At 25.4% G+C, this 22,511-nt stretch overlaps 1 protein-coding gene across 7 annotated transcripts in view; it reads left to right on the top strand.

Annotated features, from left to right (window-relative positions):
• Positions 1–22,511, top strand: part of LOC132919568 (potassium voltage-gated channel subfamily H member 2) — a 120,732-nt gene that overhangs the window by 3,638 nt on the left and 94,583 nt on the right. The window contains exon 2 of one of the 7 annotated variants that reach the window (XM_060981266.1): positions 5,191–5,288. The exons of the other annotated variants lie outside the window; for them this stretch is intronic. Within the exon in view, the coding sequence (XP_060837249.1) occupies positions 5,228–5,288 (61 nt within the window). The 5' untranslated portion in view covers positions 5,191–5,227. The remainder of the gene's footprint in view (positions 1–5,190; positions 5,289–22,511) is intronic. 7 annotated transcript variants of the gene reach the window in all.

The following is a 22,511-nucleotide window of genomic DNA, read 5'->3' as shown; positions in this document are numbered from 1 at the left end:
TACTTTTTTTTAATAATAACAGTATTTTTATAATCTTCTTTACGAGTAAATAGAAAAGCTAAGTCAAATAATAATGCTAAAAAACTAATATATAAACTACGATAAAGTCTGTTATTTAGTCATACGAATTCATAAAATATGTAAAAATGCATTTTATAATGTCAAAAATACGATAAAAATATCTCTCGTTAAATTATAGCTCATATGTTTTTTTATTATAGTTTTGTAAAATATAACTTACGTGTTTCTGATTTATGTGCTTATTTAAATTATGCCCACAATATTTTAAATAGGTAAGTGGTTTTAAACAAATGTTTAATTTAATAATTGTACCATATAATTTAAATAATAATGAAAAAATATAATATATTTGTATTCACTTTTGTTTTAATATTATAATAATTATTTATAATGACGGTTTCCTGCAAAGCATTGATGAATAGTATTTAATAATTTTTTAGTCTTACGTGTTATTAAGTTAACTATACAAAATATGGTTTGAACTAACCTTGTCTGATATAATACCTTACATTTTAATTTATCCACTTCAAGTACAATTCATATTTATTTTAAAACAAATGAAAAAAAATGTTTGCTTATCTAACGTCATTCGATACTTCGATAGTAATAATAACTTATAACAAAAAAGTTAAAATCAATAATTTAAAATACGGACGAATAAAAGCGTCAATATCGTAATGACATAATGAATAGGCAACTATAATTAATGCGTTTTGTACCTAACTACCTACTGCAGTAAACTATATAGTTTTGAAAAATAAACATTTTTGAATAAATTAATTGTTGAAGTACAGCTTCCCTTTTCAATTTACTTGTCCTTCACCTTAAGTATAAAGATTTATCTCAAAACGATTTGCTTACATAAAACTCTTGATTAATAATATTCCTATTTTCATCAGATAAATTTACAGTTTACTCGTAGGTACATTCAATTATTCAATAACTTACTGCAAATAATGCGCATAACTACCTGATACCTAAAATATGAATATAATAAAATATTAAAGGCGGATTGATTTCTAACAATTTATCTCTTTAATAATACTATAATTAATTTTAGAGCAACTTATTTAAATATTAAGATATTATGAAACTGAATTTATTAAATACACACTTGAGGTAAATTACCTATTTAGATGATTTATAAATTAAAACTACGTTTAAAAATAAACTATACCATATATTATTTTTTATATTAATTAATTTTTTGGCTAAATGTTAATAAATTGATTTATTTTTATTTATATTTTTCATAAAATAAAATATTTTTTAGGATTAAAACTATTATTGATTGAAAATAATTATCAGCAAAAAAAAACCTATTTTACTTATTAGATATAATTGTTGCTTGCATACACAATTTGAACATCTATTTAATTAAACTATGTGATTTATCGTTATCGGATAAAATTTTAACGATATAATAAATATATTGATAAATAAACTAGTTTTCAAATTCGTGTACTTAATAATCTATTTAATTTATTTTTTCAGAGTCAAGTTGTTTATAGTTTTTATAAATATTAGAATATATAATATTAAACTATGTTGAAAAAAAAATTAAAACTAAATCTATATCATATCTAAGTTTGCAGTGCTTGCACGGAAATAATCGACTTACATTTTTGAAAAAATATAATATATAAAAAAGAAATTAATAGTTTATAAGTTATAAATAAATAATAATTGCCATAACTTACCTCTTTCTGAACATCATTATTAAATAAAATAATAATATCGAATTTATATTTGTGTTACTGTACCTATATAAACAAAGTTGATGAAATGATTATATATTATATAAATGTATAGTGCATTTGATTTTATTTATTTTATCCTACTTTGATATGCAATACAATGATTGGTTATATTATAATACTCTATTTTGCGATAAAATTAAGAAGTTGAAAAAGTCTTTACAATATATTTTGTCGTTTATCATTTTTTCCGAGAATTAAGTGATTTATAATCTTATGTTTAGCGTAAAAATATTACTTTTAAAATGGCAAAAATATTCAAATATAAACCATCATGTTATAAGATATATTATAAATAATATTATATGATATATATGTTTTAATAGTACCATTAGTTTTTATGTTATTGTAATAATATTTGTCTCTTTCCGTTTTGTTTCTGTTTTTTTCTTTATAATTAGTTTAGTTTTTTGTTTTTAGTGCATTGAGATTTAATTTAATCTTTAAAATAAAATAAATGTATATATATATATATATGTTATATGTACCAACAGAAATAGATTTTGAATAAATGTAAATAAACAATTAAATTTAATTAAAATATTTAAAAGTCAATGTTATTTCATTAGAATACATTTAATATAATTTAGAGGTGGAATTGATTTTATTATTAATTTAATAAATATATCAATATCAGGTATGATCTTTTGTTAAATAAATATTTAGATTTTTTCGCACGTTTGTATATTATCAAGTGCTAAAATTATTTTTTTCAATAAAAAAATATTAAATAACACTATATCAATTTCAACTTAAGAATTCTTTTAAAATTTAAAATATAATATTTTCATTCTGAATTTAGGATTTCGTAAAATCATTATAAAATAAATTCTATATCCACAAAATATTATATTAAAAATGTTATTATTTAAGTGGATTAAATTGTATTTTAATAATAATAAATAAATTTAGGTCTAAAATATATTTTCGTTTATTTGTTTAGTAAATACACAAAACTATATTAAGAATATAAAAAAATGTCATTTAAAAAGGTGTGAGCCTGTTCTAAATACTTAAATTAATATTATTTAATTTTGTATGGTTAAATCACCTTTTATTTATTATTACGGTATCTACATTTATTAATTTTTTTTATATTTATGTGATATACAAAGAATACGGTATAGTTTTGTTTTGTATGTAAAATACTACAATATATGACTCTTATGTTCTGTATTCTTCTAAGATGACCTCAAAAAAGTTTTGCCATCTGAATTTTTCACACGTTACATATCAAAAAACAAGTTGCAACAAAAGCGGTAATGTATTATTGTAAAATGGACTTATAACTTACTAATATAAACGTACATAACATAATACCACTAGGCACAATATTAAAGAGGATATTTATTTTGGTTTTAAAGTTTAGATTTTTATTCGAGTTTTATTCAATAATTATTTAAAAAAATATATGACATATTTAGTGACGAACGATAATTCACTTCGACATATTTGTTCATTGTATACATATTATATTTTATTACCACCAGAATTATTTAATTGAAAAAAGAAATAGGCAGATCAAACTTATCGCGAGAACAGAAAAATTAATATTTTATATGGAAAATTAATTTGAATTGTTATTCGATGACTTATATGATATTATAGTTCAGGTATACTCAGTCATGATGTGTATAAGAATCTTATATCATGTGTTAATGCGTAATCTTAAGACATCTTACGTTTTTAGTACCAATTAGTGCTTGAGACGCTTGAGTGTACCTAACAATAATATAAATCTAACTAATATAATTTCCTGTACTCGTCAGGAACGCTATACCTATGTGATACATTTTGGTTAAGTATGCTGCCTATAATTTGTTTTTATACCTGTGGTTACATGCATATTTTAATATCGAAAAAATAAGTAACAAGTATGGCTAGTTAAATTTCGATAATATAGTACCTATTACCTCTATATGTAATATGTATCGAAGTTAAAGCCAATTTATAAATATATATATATTAATATCGCGATATCGTGTCAAATGATAACAACTGGTATACGTTAGTAAATTATTAGTTAAATAGGTAATAAAATGGATAAAACTGATAAATTTATCATCGATTACCCACTGATACTACAGAATCAGATTCAGATGTAAGTGTTGACTATGCTACAACTATAGTAAATGTGTCCATAGTATTTGGGTTTTCGTGATGTGTTGTAAAAATAGTGAAAATTTAGAGTGGCGTTATTCCATTGTGCAAACACTTATTTCCATAGTACTAAATGATGTTAAACTAGCCACAATTCTACTAACTCGGATATGTGGAAGTCATAATACGAAACTTGACAAGATTATAGGGTTTCAATATGAAACGTTAACAATTGGGGGAAACTTCATTGATCCGTTTAATGGGGGCCCATACTCAAAATATACAGTCATTATAAAAGTTATCAAAACAAAGATATGGAGATATTAAGGCGAAGTGAACAATAAATCTACTTCAGCGATAGCCCAAGGAGGAATGGCAGTCCTAAATATTTTTGAGTCAATTTGGCGACATAAAGCTGACAAATGTTTTTTAAATAAATCAAAATTTTTTACGAAGTTATACTTAAATTTAATATGTAATAAATAATATAATTTATTTAAACTAAGATAAAAAAATTATTATCAGAATATTAAAATTTGTAGGTAGCATACTTATTATTTATTGAAATTAATTGACGATATAGGTAGCGTACTTAACGGGTATACCTTATTTTCATTTAATATAGTTTTAATTACAATTTACAATAAACATTTTAATACAAACTGACTGCTTGTTGATTTTTTATCATGCATTCGTGTTATATGTTGGCATATGATGTAATTAATTAGGTACCTACAACTAACTAATTATTTACGAATATATTAGTTTTTTACTAATATATTATAATACCATAATAATATAATATTATATAATTTCATATGTGAATTAATAATAATTCTTAGAAAGACTAGCGTTTACTTGTTTTTTTTTTTAGAAGTGTATGAACCCAAGCAAGTTTTTATACATTAAATGCTTCAATTTGTACTGAACTCGTAAGTTTTTTTTTACGATGAGTTATATTAATTCAAATTATTCTTCCCGAACTATCAATGTGCGCGTGTATGTTTAAGAAAAATTTAAAATTCTACGTATGTTTAAATTAGATTATAAATACCACCGAGCTATGTTATTAGTATAATTGTATTAACTAGTATTCTTTGAATTCTATGGGTATACCAGATACCTACATTTAATTAGATAACCTTTAATTTTGATTTGAGCATGTTCAAAATTCTGTTTGAACTGTTTAACAAACTTGTTAATATTCCAATTTACCATCATAATATTAATATTATACTATACTAACAATAATACACAAATCGTATACAGGAAACTGTGATTTTTAATATCTAGATTTTTTGTTTAAAATTAGGCATGGTTTCCATGAAACGATCAGGCCAACACGGTGTATGTTATCATTATTAAAAACTACAATGCCTTTGGATTTCCGTAAAGATTATAAGCGCAAAAGTGAGAAGTGTTATCATTAATCTATATTTTATGTCGTTTTTATAACACATCTAATACCATTTTTGAATTTTTCAAAATTAATATATTTGCTTCGTTTATTATTGAAATTTTGTAGTATTAAAATATTTTAGCACGTATTCAGTCGTATTCGTTATCAAATTAACAAATAAAAATAAGTAAACAGGCTTACAAAAATAGTTTTTACCTTTTAGTATAGTATAGCGACATATATACCAATGGAAGCAAAAACTACGATAAAAAGGTTAATATTTCCCAGAAATTATCTAAAAATATCTTTATTTTATAATATTGATATTAAAAATTCATATTTTTTTTACATAATTTATTTTAAGAACATAATTTATTATTACGATCATAAACTTTTATACCTTCACATTGCACCGTATATACTGCGCTTATTATAGCAATTGCATTTTGTAAATTTTACATACATACGTATTGTCTTATTATTCATAAGTCTTCATTTCTAAATATACTGTAATTGCATGCATTATTATATGCTTGATTACTCTTATTAATAGTATGTAATCTTATATCAAATACAAATACATTAACTTAACAATGTTTACCTAGGAAATATAATTCACACATATTGTATACCAGGTAAATGCAGAATCAGTTACAAATTATAACAAAATATATTATTTATTATAAAACTGAAATAAAATTTAGACTGCAAGATTTAGGAGCTAGAAAGTTTGATGAACAGTAAGTACCAGTGTGAATTTATATTGTTTTATAAAAACAATTACTTATATACGTTCAAAATGATTTAAAAAATGTATGAAAAACATACAAACAACGAATACAAATGTTCTATAAACTATTATTGAATTATTAGCGGGTAAATACGTAAACAAAACAAAATTATTATTGATTAAGTTACCTGAACGCAATGAAGTAAAAAATGTTTTAATTATGTATACAAATTGTTAAGCAATATTTTCGAGTGTCATTCAAAGTATATAATAATAATGACCGAGTATTGAGTTTCATAAAAATATAATGTCCTATTCAAGGCTTCGTTGTTACTATATCGTTCCTATCCCCCTTAAGAGTGTATTAAGTACCGTAAAACACTTTAGTATCATATTATTATTATATAAAAAGGTTAAAGAGCTTAATTGAAAAGAGGTAAACAAGTAAACATTGTGATTTCGGGCAACACGGGGAAAGCGCCAAAAATGACATGTAAAGAAGTGATTACATTTTTGTTGGCCGTGTAGTGTAATCGCAGGCAGCTATATAATTTTAAGTACAATATAATTAAAATTTATAAACGTTGAGTAATAATTGCGTGACAAGTGAAAAAAAAACAGTTGCAAAATTGAACAGGAAATGTCAAAATGCGGTAATCGGTGGTGTTTGATGATGGCGTTGACGATGGTGGGGGGGGGGGGTGAGATGAAACAAATCACTTTACTATAGTGTGTTGGATAAATTAATGTTGTATGAAAATATAACAAAAACCGTTTTTTGTATGATATCGTTGTCATATTTTGAATAATAAACGGACATCCTTTTGAAAAGACCGAAAAGTAATATATTATATTTAGTTATTATAAGGACGAGAACGCTCGTCGATAGGAATTTTCCATACGTTTGAGTAAACTGTAAGCCAAAACATATTTATTCGGGTTGCCCCGCTTCCGGACTGTAAACTTGTTTCGATATTATTATTTTGAAATATGGTTTTAAGATATACTATAATATATACGCATATTACACAATAATAATATTATTATATCATAATATATTTCCGTTTGTGACTTAGTTAAATGTTTTTACATAAAACATATGGTATTATAATACAGTAGTCGGAGTTTTATACACTGTTGGCTTTTTATCCGTTTGGTCCGTACCCAGATTTGTTTTTTTTTCGGTGGACATGGGAGAGAGAAATTGACGCGTGCGCCTCGTTTGGATTTTGCTCTTCACTCGTTTGCTCAACACGAATAACAATTATTTACAATGTACTTACGGGTTAAAATGTTGTGTAATTCCTTAATTTGTATTTAAAATGACTGAAATTGTTTGGATAGGTATGATAGTTTTGAAATAATCTCGAATTGCACACAATGAACTTTCAACTCCTTTACGTATACAGCTAGTATTATAGTGTACTTACGTCTTATTATTGTTTCTTAATTTAACGTTTCCGATACCAAAACTTTGATTTCGAAACACGCGTAACTACAGTGCGTATATTCAACAATATAGATCAGCATTTAATTATTTATTATTATAATTTGTGGTTATTGCTTTTCGGTGGGTTTTTAATTGTAAAGAATATAATTATTGATTTATTATGAATAATAATATAAAAAAATCAAATAAATTAGTACTTTTTGAATTTAACATTATCATAAACGCAGTTTCGAATTATAGAAAAAGTGCAGGTTTTTGGGTTTTTAGTAGGTTTATACTTTAAAGTTATAATATAACAAAATATAATAATATTTTATCAAATAAATGTCGATAAACATTTATTAATTTCATCAGATTTGGGTTGTATGATGTTGTACCGATATAATAAACTATACCTATCTATGTATAGACCGTGCACAGTATAATATATCAGAATTAGTTATGGATTGTAATTTAAAAATAAAATGAGTCAATCTTCCATTGGCAAGTCATGTCAAACGACAGTTTTCGGAGAGGATATATCAAAAATAAAAATACATTTTGATAATCAAGACCTTTAATCAAGTCTAACAATAATACACTATAATAAGCGTTGTATTATGATAGGTACCTACTACCTATAGTTTTGATTGCATACGAATCGAACTTTTAAGTTTATAACATCAAATTTTATGCGGTCGTAATATAACACATAAATGTATTTATGTGCAATAACATTATTTTAAAAGTTATTAATTTATGTATTGAAACAGTTTTTTTTTATAGTATTTTTACGATAATTGAATAATCGCCGAAGACGATGTACCTACATTTATATGTATATTTTATTATTTTATCGTCTTAATATCGAACAGTTTTTTTTATGGTCATATTATATATATATATATATTTATTATGATTATCATGACAAATGAATAAATCCGATCTATAGAATAATATATTACACTTTTTTAATAGATTTTAAATTCTTACTTTCCATATTATGTATTAATATGTACAATTTTCTGCGAATAAACGATAAATAGAAGTAGGTAATGCGAACTTTGATTGTATAAACTTATTTATAATCGATGTTTCATAGACGAATAATTCAGACGTAGCGTTTTGTATTATTGTTTACTATATAATTAAATTAAATGTTTTGATAGATAAAGTATAGCAGTGCGCTCTGTTTGGTTATATCGTTTAATGGGAAAATATTACATGAAATATCGTAAGTTCAAAATTAATTAACCGCAGTTTATATCCAGTATGTACTAATGGGTATACTCGAAATTCGTAGGTAGGTACGTCAAGACACCGTGACACGGAAAACACAAGCGCGTATAAAACATAAAGGGACAATAATAATGCGGTCGGGACAATATATCATAATATTAACATAAACAGCCGGGTTAGGGTGTGTAATTATTATGTTTTGCTGAGTATATTTTCTAATAAAATAAGGTCGATGATAACATTCGTCGGGAGACTTGCGTCGTAACGCGTTTACATATATAATAAACGTAAATATTATAGAGCCCATACATCATAATATATACACTTTACAATATAATATAATATATATATAGCTACTAGGGGGCATATAGTAATAATATAGGCGTTACAAATTATGATGAACAAAAATAATTATTTAACAACACCAAAATCGATGTTTAGTTATCAAAAATCACACGGCATCATACAATCTATTGTAGAAATGTTTTGCTCCATACGAGCGTTTTAAGCACATAGGTAATATATTTTATTTTTGGGAAAGAGATGGTTATTCTCTTCGGCCACTGAGTCCCAAATTCGAGCGGTATCGCCGCGCCGACATCTATATAACTTATAAGACCCATCGTTTGCAGTGTTCTTATATATTTATAATAATATACTTCGTGGCGTCGTATCGATCTCAAATGTATACGAACAGGGGCGTACTCGTATATGCGGGGGCGTGTGCTGTGTAACGGCCCGGATGTGCACGAAGTTGGCCATTCTACCGTGCCAATAATAGGTTTCAAAATTGTGCCGAATAACCACAAATTGCGTTTGGATATGATAAAAAATGTATTTTTAAATCTTGTAAAACCATGTTTCAAAACGACGAGGTACTGCGGGATACAAGTTCTTTGAAAAATAATACATCGATTAGTAAACTCCAAAAAAGTGGTTTGCAATAGATCGGTGTCTAACAAGTCTATGTAGACAGTTTTTGATTAGAAATTCTTTCCCACTAACAATTTCAAATTAATCGAGTCAAACGAGTGTATCTTCAAACGATGACCGTATATTGGTATGATATACCACAATCTGTAATTTAGTATGGCTGCGGGCTGCTGAACCATCGTTTCCTTGTGTATCCGTCATACGGAACTTATCCATTTTCGGAGGATCGTCGGCGCAGTATTATGTATAAATAATTATATTTTATATTATATTAATTCATTATTGCTGTATACTACATCATATTAGAACATCATCGATCCAACCACAGTACAGGGTGTACTGTGTATTTCCGTTTTTTGTATTAGTAATTCTTTAGAAAAAAAAAACAAAATTAGGGCACACACACAATTATGGGTTACCATGCGACAAAAATAAATAAATAAAAAACGCGATGAAGTTTTGGAGTAACAGAAGTGGCGGCACGCGTAACTCTAATGTTCTAGGTACCTAATGCTATTGCGTTGTATATCTATTTATTATAAACACAGGTGAGTCATGCAAAAACTATTAAATATTTTTGTTATTTTCAGCTCGAACTCTTCTAAAGTAATGCTCTGATAATCCGTTTATACGAACGATACGTTCTGCTGAAATCGTCAAACTTCTCGGAACCACCCGACAAAGAGACTATAGGCTTTTATCCAATTTATAATAACCCGTGACAAAACAATTGAATATAAAACAATAAATATCTGAATTGAATTAAAAAGACGAAACTCGACCAGCCTTTCTGCGTTTCGCCAGCACGCACCCCTATATGTTTAAGTGACGGCAAACCGCCGATAAACCGCATCTAACACGCGCACACGTGATGATGACAAATTTTATTAAAAGCCACAGAAATGCATAATATTTTTTATTAATGTGGTTATTAATATTAAATGTTTTTGCGATAAACATGTTCTACAGACTTATAATAAACCTTTTCACCAAATACTGTTAAACTTGGACTGAAACTGCAAAATATTGTGTGTAAAGGAAATGATTTAAGAGATCCTGGTTTCACATCAACACAGATAACGAGCACAATAATATTTTCGTTATGGATTATGTTTATTCTCATAAAAATTATAACTTTACCACCCATGCCATTTAAAACTGCTCCACGGCCGCACTCTGACTTAATTTATACGAAAAAATTCCGTAAACCCTCTTTCTCCAATAAGACAAAAACTGAAATACATCCAAATATCAATACTTGCTCAACCCGAACATACTACTAAAAAATTAAAAATTAAAACAGGAGAAAAGTAGGTAACCGATCTGCTGTACTGTAGGTGTCAAGTGTACTTCGTAATCGAGGAGTAAATATTTATGTGTTAAATTTGAATTCAATGATAAATCATTGTAGGGAAATGAAAAACAATTCTGATCAAAAACAGTCTGTCAGCCTACCCAGTTTATATTTTATATTATTGCTATTAATGTAAGTGATTTTACTATTTGTTATGCGGTAGGTTGAATTAATTTTTGTTAAACATTTTAAAACATTGCATTCCAATAAAAGTCATTGTGTAATTAAAATATAGTTATATACGTTAAAAGTTTCAAGTACTCACTAACAATATTTTTAAATTACCTAATGCCTATAAATAAAAACTATGCCTATGTATAACTTTAATATTTTTAAATACCTATTGCAATAATGTATGACAGACCTCGTATTAAATTTTTAAGCTTTTTGATCCATTGAAAATTTTATTAAATATAAAATTGATTTTTATCGATATTTATAGACAAAATAATTGAAAATATTTAAAAAAAATGTATCATGTATAGGAAATGCTTATGATAGTTAGCTAACAGTATAAACATATATAGTTATAAATCATAAAATAATACTATAATATAATCTCAATGCATTAATATGAAAAAGTTGCTGATCAAAAAACTGACGGGGTGTGTTCACACCCTCTCCACCCTTTAAATTGAGTCTTTGAATAATATTAAATTAATAATATTGATTTAATATTTATATTTATAGTAAGCCGATTTGTCACATAACAAAATTAAGTATATTAATAACAGTATGCATATCGTTTTAACTTTTAATCCGGCGGCAGCACCGTCAAACAGAGACGGGCGCCATATGTTGTAAGTGCGTGCAGTCGAATATTCGCCGCGGCGCACATGTGTGCAAATATGTGCCGTCCAAGTGTACAAGGTGATCCATTTAAGTGTCTACATTTATTTTTTCAAAGTCTTAACTTTGTTGCAAACGTTTTTTTTTTTTATAAAATTCGATACCATTGCAAACCCACATTTTTCAAATAAAAATGATATATTTTATAACCATTTTATCGAATGAAGTAAAATGTAAATGGTGCAAAATTGTGGTTCACTACACCACCCATCTAAACTTTTAATAGATACCTGTATTACCTATAAATATATAACTATAATTAACTATTGGTTCAAAATTTGTGCGTGGGAGTACTCCGAAAAAATATTCTTATTCGAAATATAAAATAAAAAATGTATACTGTCATCTGAAAAAGTAAAAACTTAAAAATCGATTTCAAAAACTTGTTGTTTTGCTATGACGTCTAACACAATATATTTTAAGTAAAAACAATATTTTCAAGAAAGTTAAGAGTTTTTGAAATAACGAACGTATAGGACACTCAAACGGATCACCTTGTATCACCTATACGTCGTGTAGGTAGGTTAGGTGTACGAATTATGTGATATTATTATACTCACGCGCAGACGCCACACCGACGACGTCGTCTCGTCAACGGGCAAAAATGCATTTCTTTGGCGTAGAACAGTCGTACACATAATAATAATAATAATAATAGTAATAATATAATAATAATAATAATAATAATATAATATTATATTATATTATAATATAAATATGATGACGACTACGACGATGACGATGACGATAATCATGATCATGTTTTGTGCGTGTTCTAACAACGCAACGGTGTGTGTCTATATTTAAACGACACGCGAGTATCGGCGGTCGCTTCTCTGCTCGCCCATGCCCGCTCGAGAGATCGTAACGCTCGTACAATATTATTAAAACACGACGTGTGATGCGCACGTACTCTCTACCGCTGTATGTAATGTTGTAATGATGGAAACGGCGAGAGGAGCCGTGGCGCCGTCGATTAGTATACGTATTATACAAATATGACAATTAAACAATTAATAATAATACATAATTTTTTTAAATTTTGTATTGTAAATGATAAATGATAAATGATAAATTACAAATATTTTACTAAGCAATTTATTTTCGGATTACCATCTATAGGGGCATCTTCTCTAAGCGTAGGTATCGCTTCTACGGAAGGTTTACAACAGTATTATTTATACTCGTAAGCTAATACAATTATAGCAACTACGATAGAACACCTAATGTTATATGCTTATATTATGTACGGCTTGGGATAACAGGATTACACATTGAATAATATATAAGTAACAATTAATTGATATACGGAATTTAGATTAAAGACGACTTATGATAATAATTAGTAACTGAATTTACATAATATAATATGAATATGTATATATAATATTATATACGCCATAATAGCAGATGATAACTCTGCTGTACATACTCCAAGTATCGATACATATATTTTTTTTTGAAAAGTATATTTTGTTCGACATGCATTTTATTGGTGTGCTTTACGTCAGGGCCAACGGGGCCAAACAATCTTTTCTACCAAAATGATAAAATTTTCCTTTTCCGCGAGTTTGAAAAAAGAAAAATTATTCATAGAAGAATTAGTGTGATATATGAAATATTACATTCTATTTATCCACCTATGCGAAGGTATACTTTTGATCGTTCTCAAGACAACACGATTATATTATACATGGCTCCGAGAACTTGTATGGCTATATACTTATAATAGTACACAACAAAATATCTGATAGTATTTAATTGTCGAATAAATTTACCAAACAGTTTAATACTATCAATAACCCGGTGTCTTAGTAACATTGGTATTAGATGCATTCGCCCGATAAACGTGGCACTATATGATATATTTATTATATTTGTGATTCACTATATTATATTACTTGTACAATATTTTCTCTGAGGAAGAATGACAATAACTGATATTGTAATAGTTCGACGAGGGTACCCTGTTTCTCGTTTAGTTAAAATTTATTTTAAATTAGGTAACTAAATTTTAGTTATCAAAATTTAAATTTAGTTTGTAAAATAATTGTTTTTGTTAACATAAATATACAATTATACTTAGAATGAATTATACGAAGCATTCATTTTTAAAATCTTTAATAAATCATAATAAGAGTTTTAATAATAGTAACGTTCAAAAAGATTTAATTGAAAAGTGTTTTATATAAATAGTGTAGTACATGCTCTTGTATTTATTGCAAATCTTTTTTTCAGAATTAAAATCAGACTATGCAATCTAACTTTACCTTTGTCGAATGAATCGAAATCTCACTATATGCACAAAGAACAGTATAATGCGCCTTAATTTATTTCACTCAGATTAATTTCCAACTAGTACAGCTACAGATACAATATTAATATAATAAATATTATACGATATCATTGACAATATAATATGTACTCGTATTATTTCGAACTTTTTAAACATTTTATTTAATAGTTCTCGCGACTAACTCTGTATAATAATAAACAAATCGACAGTAGATTATAGTTGCAGTACAATAATCTGTGTACCTACAAAGAAAGCGTTTAGTATAAAAGAAGTTTGTGCTAGGTACTTAAATTGTTTTCTTTTTATTAAACACTACAGTTTAGAAATTGAAAAAAAAGAAATCGCTATATTCAGGATAATAGTAGTGCGTAATGAAGACACATATTTTATTTTTTCTTAACACATAGGTTGTTGATAATATCAGTTTAACCGTTAAAAAACTAATTTTTTACATTTTTTTTTGTATTAGATTTTGGCATTGACAGAATGCGTTTAGTAGGAAAAAATTAAAATTATAGTAGTCACTGTACAGTACGCGCTGAATATAAAACGATTAAACAAAAAGTGCGCCATTTTTTTTTTTTATTTTTTAATATTTTATTTTCTAGCTTATTTCTTAATCTTCCAAAACACTGCAGAAATGTAGAGTTCCAATAAAACCATTATGGTTTTCAGGGAGAACTGAGGTATTATAGTGCCAAGGTATAAAGCTACCGCTGTTCATAACTTTTTAATTTCGAAGTTGGTCGCTTAATTCGTCGATTACGTGAACTTTTGATTTATGACAGAAAATTATCGTAGGATATTAAACAAGAAAAATGCGTCCTACGAGGATCATGTTGCAGGAGAGGTATTGCCAGAATATGTCACGTAATTTATTGAAGGCTGAAATCACGAAAATCTTGACAACCATAATAATTTACCACCATTGATAATTATTCGACGGGTTTCTATTTTTTTGATCATATTACGTATTATAAAATATAATGACATAAATGGTACTAGCCTTTTTATCTAGGAGGCGCAATAATTTATAAAAGATCGCCCGTTACCTCTCTTAACAAACAAAGAAAAAACAAATGTTTTATTTTCAGTGAAACAATTTTTTATTACAACTTACGTATAATAATTATTTTTATTTTTATTATATAATATCTAATAGATCCAAAGATTATTCATAGAAATATAAAAGCTGACTATCAATTTTGATACCCAGATGATAGATTATGACTGTTGCTGATATCAACTAAATTATTATTTGAAAAATGGAAGAATAGCTTTTATTAATATTGTGCATAATGAATAATTGAAAATAAAGTAATACAACGTATAAAAAGTAAAACCTATAATTATAATACCTTGATTCTTGAAGAACTGCAAAAATCCTAGTTTTTTATGTTCAGTCTCCTAGTCACTCAAATAAATATAAAACGTTTTCGGCATATGTCTTCGTATATAACGCCATGGATCGTTCATTATAAAATTTAAATCACTAGGAGCGTGGTAATTATCACATTATAAATCACGCGAAGAGCGTGGTAATTGTCACTAAAATATAATACAAGTAAGACTGTTGTAAGTAATATAATTAAGTTTGATAATAAAAAAATAAATATTGGTTGTAATATGATTTAGGTTTCTGTCTTTTTCGTGTCTGACTAAAGATATTTTTTAGTTTTTATAATAGAAACAATAATTACATTTTCAACATTAAGAGTGGTATCTGGTAGAAAATTTGATTTAGTTTGTTCTTTGAGAAATCAAAAGTATAGAAATCATCCAGTACTTAAAAATATATTTAATTGGGAAAAAACAATATTTACGCATTATCTACAGTTTTTTACAATTTTCTTTTTGTTGCTACAGTTTAAAAACGAATTTTAAAAATTAGTTAAATCAACTGTAGATATTTGACATTTTTACCAAATATTTATAATAGCATTTTCTTAACGTGATAAAGTTTTAAACATTTTTTGGCTTTTTTTGAACTTTCTATAGACATGATAAATGTTTGACTTTTTTTTTTAGTTTTTATTCGAGTTATGTATGATTAGATTTCATTTTTGTTTGTGATTAAAAAAACTTTAAAATATAATAGGTACAATGTTTTTCACAAGCTTTTTCTTGGTTGATTATTATTGTAATGTAGGTGGAAGATCACTCACGCATGCTACGTTGATAACATGTAACAATAGTATCTATAAATTAAATTACAATGTTAAATAAAATTATTTTTTTTAAATTTTATTAGTATGTGGAATAGAATCCCAATAGCTCTGTCATATTATATGTATTAGACGGAACCTTTAATATTATTGACTGGTATTTCAGAGATTGTTGGACGAGGGAATTGTTCTGATAAATAAACAGCTGTTAAAACCGATAAGTTTTTATCTATGAGTGATGGCACCTACATACATTTTATATTCTATTAGGTTGAGTTTAATCCAGTATGGAGGTTTTGAATAATTGTATTTGTCGGAAAAGATTTTTGAAGTGAGTGCTGAAATAACGCTGAGTGAGTCACATAAAATAAGTGAAATTAGTTCAAATTAATTTGAAATAAATATGTTGTACATCATTCTATAATAATAATAAAAAAAATTGATAACGTATGAATAAAATACATCTTATATTATCATAATATATAGAGGTGATAATAGTTAACGCGATGACGGACTTTTAAAATATTTTTACAATAATTTAACCGAAATATATTTATTTTAGAGAAGTATATTGTATATTAATATGAAAAAGTATTATTTAATTTATTCTACCAGGGCATAGAGTTTTTGATTTTAAAAATATTCAATTTTAGATATTTAATAAAATTACACCGCGAATTTTCCATTTCGTACTTTATCTCTGACGCATAACACGTAATTTTTGATGTACTATAATAATTTATGGGATGATAATAAATTAATGGATATTACAAACGACGCTTAACCGTATTATTACGAGGTATTAAAATATGAAATTGGTCGTATGATAACGTTTCAAAATACATTTTGGGTTTTGTGTATCGATTCTCTTTGCACTCGCAATAGTGAAAATTAAACATTTATTTAATAATAATATAGTTGCGGTTCCCTGCTTTTTAGGAAAACCGGTGATTTCCCAGATAAGCAAAATAAACATTATTATGGGTGTTAACGAGAATAGCATAGCATTTCGCAGATTGTAAGTATTTAAATATTTTACACGCATTTCCATTTGACGGTGTATGATTATAAACAGTTTTTCACAAATAATTGCATTTTTATCGATCATTGGATATTCATTTTAAAGTATAATAAAAATATATATTCATTTTCTTTGGTAATATTTTGTTTCAGCAAATAGCGGCAATATTAAAATGAAATAAATAATTTATTTAAAAGCTACATGTAGTAATATTGCAAAGTAAACATAGTTTGCGCTATTCTATGGTATATATATACCTATTATTAACACATATTAAATTTATACATCTATAGTCTATATTACGTATATTGTTTAAAAGTTAAGAACTTTTAAAAGTAGGTTATCAACAAATTTAATTACGTGCAAATAGAATAAGTTTTGAATTATGGATTTGTAAAATATTTAATTTTTCATTACTTATGGTAAAATAATAAAATATGAAAAAAACAATTATTTCAGTACCCATTTCACAATAGAATATTTTTATAAAAACTATTTTATACTCTTTGAATATAATTTTGGTATTAAAAATAATTAAACAAGGGATTGATTTAAGGTCCTGAGTTAAAATTTTTAATTGAAAAACAATTATTATATAATATTAATTTAGAATTTAGAACATTTTAAACTAGGTTTTGAAAATTATTCATTAAATTGTCTTCATTTAATGCATATTTATTATTACTAGAATTTTTTTAAAAGAAATCTATCAAAAATTGTTTCATACAAACAATTAACTGAGGTTAATAGTTGATTTCATTAACAAATCGATAAGTACTGATATAATAGAACCAAGTTTTTGTGACTAGACTATAGATACCCAAGTATTTAGGACGTCAATATAAGGTCTTGCCATTTTATAATATAAAATCATATAATGTTATTCAAATTTTGTAATTAATATTTACATTGTTGTTTTAGCCCGTAGGTTCTATTGGAATTATCACTTAATATTAGTAGTTTAACTATATTTATTATTTTAGTTTGTACAATTGAAACGTAATATGTATTTGAATAAAAATTTGTTACTTTATTTTATCTTTTAACATTTTTACAAGCTATTTGTCAAAAGTCAAGTTATTTTTATTTTTTGTATAGTAAAATAATATGATTAGTTATAATTTATAGTATATTATAATATGTATTTAAAACTAAATGGTGTTAATGTGTTAAATACTAACATGACATATTGATGGATAATATACGCATTTAATTATTATTTTACATAAAACAATAATTCACAGTGTCGTATCAATCTGCCTATAGGAATAAACATTTTTATGTTTTAATAAGTATTTATTTACAAATATAATAGATTTAAATACAAATAAAAAAATAATTTAATAATATAATAGATATTACTACGCAATGTAGTGAACGAACAATAACTTGATAGAACTAAGATGGATAAAACCGTATAGGTGTTTGTATTTTTACATTTTTTAGATAATTTTATTTTATTTGTAATTGATTTATTGAAAAATAGCTGACCTCAACTTTTATATTTTAGAATATAGTAGTTATGAGCTATGTTTGACCGAACTTAATCAAAGGGTAGATCTCCTGATAATAATATAATTATAGTAGATCGCTTACAACACTACAATTAAAAAGTACAAGCTTTGTATAACTCAATAATTTAAACCTATTATGTTTATGTTTTATTAATACGAAACGTATCAGAAAAAGATGATATTGTTTCATAACTTTTGGTCTACCGATTACTAAATTACCAATTCTAAAAGTTAAAATTATAATATTTCAGTTAGAAAATTGAAGCTTTTTATTGGTAATGTACTGCCACACTACTTTATATGAAGAATTTATAATATATTTGTTATAATACATATAGTACCTATTACTTTTCTATGTATTATGAAATAAGAAGTTTGACGAAAATAAAAACTTATGTAAATAATTGTACGTTTTGATAAAACGAAGTTAATATTCTCAAGAACACATAAAGATAAGTTATCCCATCTATCAATATCTACACTTAAGTTTGCGACGTCAATTATGGAAGAATGAGGTCGATCTGCTGTTAAAACTCGTAACTATTTAAAAATTCATAACTTTTAATCTTTTTAATTAATCTGAAAATCCAATAATCAAATTATATTGACATGCTTACAACTTATAGAAAGTTTTTTTTCGACAATTGTTTTTAATTATACAATTTTAAATTGTATTATCTTAAATATTTCTCAAAGGAAAATTAAAATAGTTTAAAACTTATATTACTAATAATGAATAATGATAAATACATTTTAATCAATATATTTACAAAATAAAAGATTATTTAAATATACCTATTATTAAGTTAATGTTATTTTCCTTTTGGATTAAAATATCCGGATTAAAATTAAGTAGTTTACTAAATGAATAATACAGGGTGATCCATCAATCATGCTTATGTACCGTCATTTTTCTAAAAATAATAAATTAATTCAAATTCAAATTTTTGTAATTTCTAAGTATTCATAAGGTTTATATTTTCATACACTTAAATTTTTATATCATGTCCTGTTGCACACATCACTTCTTTTTTAAATAAGAATTTCCCAGTTTTTCGAGATTTGAGCAGACGACTTTTTTGAAAATGTTGATGTATCTAAATTGAAATTTGACGAATAGCTTTGAAGTAAATTTGATTTTGTGTACTAAAGATAATATACTGGTAAGTCCATGATAATACGTTTTTAAGTATACTTTGACGATTTAAAAATAATTTATGAAAATTGTCATCATTTAATAAGTACTTTATTCAACATTACATTTATTTTATATTTTTTAATACTATTTGTTAAGATTATGTATATATATATACTTAAATAACTTAAGAAATATTTCTTCAAGTCTTAGTATAAATACTTTATAAATAAATAAAAAAAAAAAACTGCTGCTTAAAATTTAAAATTGTATACTAAAAATATAGTTTTTTCATTTGAAAAAAAGATACTTGTATCATTATAAAATGCTTCTTAGATGATACAAGAAATACAAATATTTGAAAGTATGGTCTTTAAATTTATTTAAAAATTTCAAAATATCAGATTTTGAATATATTTATTATTTATAATGGTGGGGGGGGGGGGGGGGGGTAGAGCATGTTTTGGGGTGAAATGACCTATATAATATATAATAAACAATAAATAAATTGCTTTTCATAAATTTAAATAATTGAAAGATATATTTTAACAAACGTTTAGTAATTTTGGCTAATCATCTAATGATGATAATTTTAATATTATTTTGATTGTACATATAAAATTATAAAAGCATTATAACACATGAATAAATTGTAAAAATATCTTTATTTTTTCATAAAAAATTTACAACTATGCGTTTATGACACCATTCTTTTTTATTCATAATTTAAAGTGACATTTTAATTTTATTAATGAGTTTAAAATTTACAAGTGTTGTTTTTATGTTATAATGATAAAAATGTATGTATTTTCAGTTATTATCATAATAATATATAATTATTTCAAAAGAATTATAAATTTGTCTAATTATAAATGCACGTTAGGTAATAAAATTAATTTTTTTTCATAAATCAAACATTTTGTTAACCATTTTCGTTTTAAATATTTAAAAAGTAAATTAAAATAATAACTCGTCAAGTTTGGCTCAACTATGTAACTTGTAACTCATTATTCATACTAAAATATGTGTTATAATGTAAATAAATGTGATGATCTATAAATATTTTCTTTTGAGTATATCTTAATTTTAATGACTTGTTGAATTGAATTTACATTTCTAATAGTGACATAGATATTCTGCATTGTTTAAAATATTATTTAATTTTCAATTTTTTTAATTTAAATAAAAATAAATTACTTATAGTTTCATAAATATAAATAAAACATTTAATATGTTGTTACTGCAGTTTATCATTTTTTTTGCATACTTGTACATAACAAACATACTATTATGTACCTACTATTAAAGCCTAAATGTATAAAGTATAAAAATAGTTAAAACATAGTGTATGATATAAACTATGAAGTCAACAAATAATAATTATAATTCGTGAATTTAGGTTTGTAACCACGCTATTAGTTTATTTAAATTAAGAAATATTTTCTATGTGTTTATAATTCATTTTTTGTAGTTATATCGTTATATTATTAATATAATTTAAATGTTATTAAATTAAATAAATTAAAAAATATTGATTTCAAATATATTTTTTATTGTTATAGATGTTATAGTAACAGTTCGATATACGTCTTACTTTTTACTTCAGGAACGTGTATTTTTATTTCATAATGTATTATTTAAGTGTATATACCCAATCAGAAAAAAATAATTTGTATGATATTACAGTTTATGGTACTATTATTGATGAATTCATGTACTAAGTAATGTATAAAATATAAATGTTTTTAATGGTGTTATGTTATTTTTCTTTTTAGTATTCATATTTTTTCGATTGATATTTTTTTCTATGTTACATCTTACAGTTACTTTTTCTGTTGATTTAGTTTATATTTAAGCAAAATTTCCATAAAAATATATATGTGTACATATATATTTATATATAAATCAAATGAAATTTTTGGTATTTTGATCTTTGAGTTACTTAAAACTCAATCTTATAATAATTTTAAATTCTTGAGAAAACGTAAATATTTTGCTTGCAATTCTCAACTTGGATAACTCTGATTAGTGAGTATTTGCTTTTGAGGTTAATTGGCCATGGTGTAAGTAATATTACAAGGGTGGTCGAATTCGTTGTGACAATAGTATTCTGGAAAATTGCCAGGTACCTAACTAGATACCTAAGAAATTAAAAAGTCCATTTAACGTTCGTTTAAGATAATCGAGTGTAACTCACGAGGTACCTGTACGAGGAAATTATGTATATTGAGAAGAGCCGGGTTTTGGTTTTCCAAGTGGAGTTTATTTCGAACTAAAATAGTTTCCAGAGTTTCTTGTATAGTTTTGATAATAATCGAAGCGCAAAATAATGATAATTGTACATGGCAAAGTATTAGCGAGCGTTTCGAATCGTCGCTTAAGAAAAAACTTTTTGTATGAGCCATGCCATACTATATAGTATAATACATTGTGACTGGGGAAAAGAAAACAATGAAAAAAAAAAACATTAAAACCATGATTTAGGTGGAATAATAATGACGGATTCGTGCTGCTCAACAAGGATGTCAAAACTTCAGGCTATAACAATAATATCTACACCAAAATGAAT

The sequence above is a fragment of the Rhopalosiphum padi genome, chromosome 2, assembly GCF_020882245.1.
Source record: "Rhopalosiphum padi isolate XX-2018 chromosome 2, ASM2088224v1, whole genome shotgun sequence".
NCBI lineage: Eukaryota > Metazoa > Arthropoda > Insecta > Hemiptera > Aphididae > Rhopalosiphum > Rhopalosiphum padi.
This window is presented reverse-complemented; position numbering and strand designations above follow the sequence as displayed.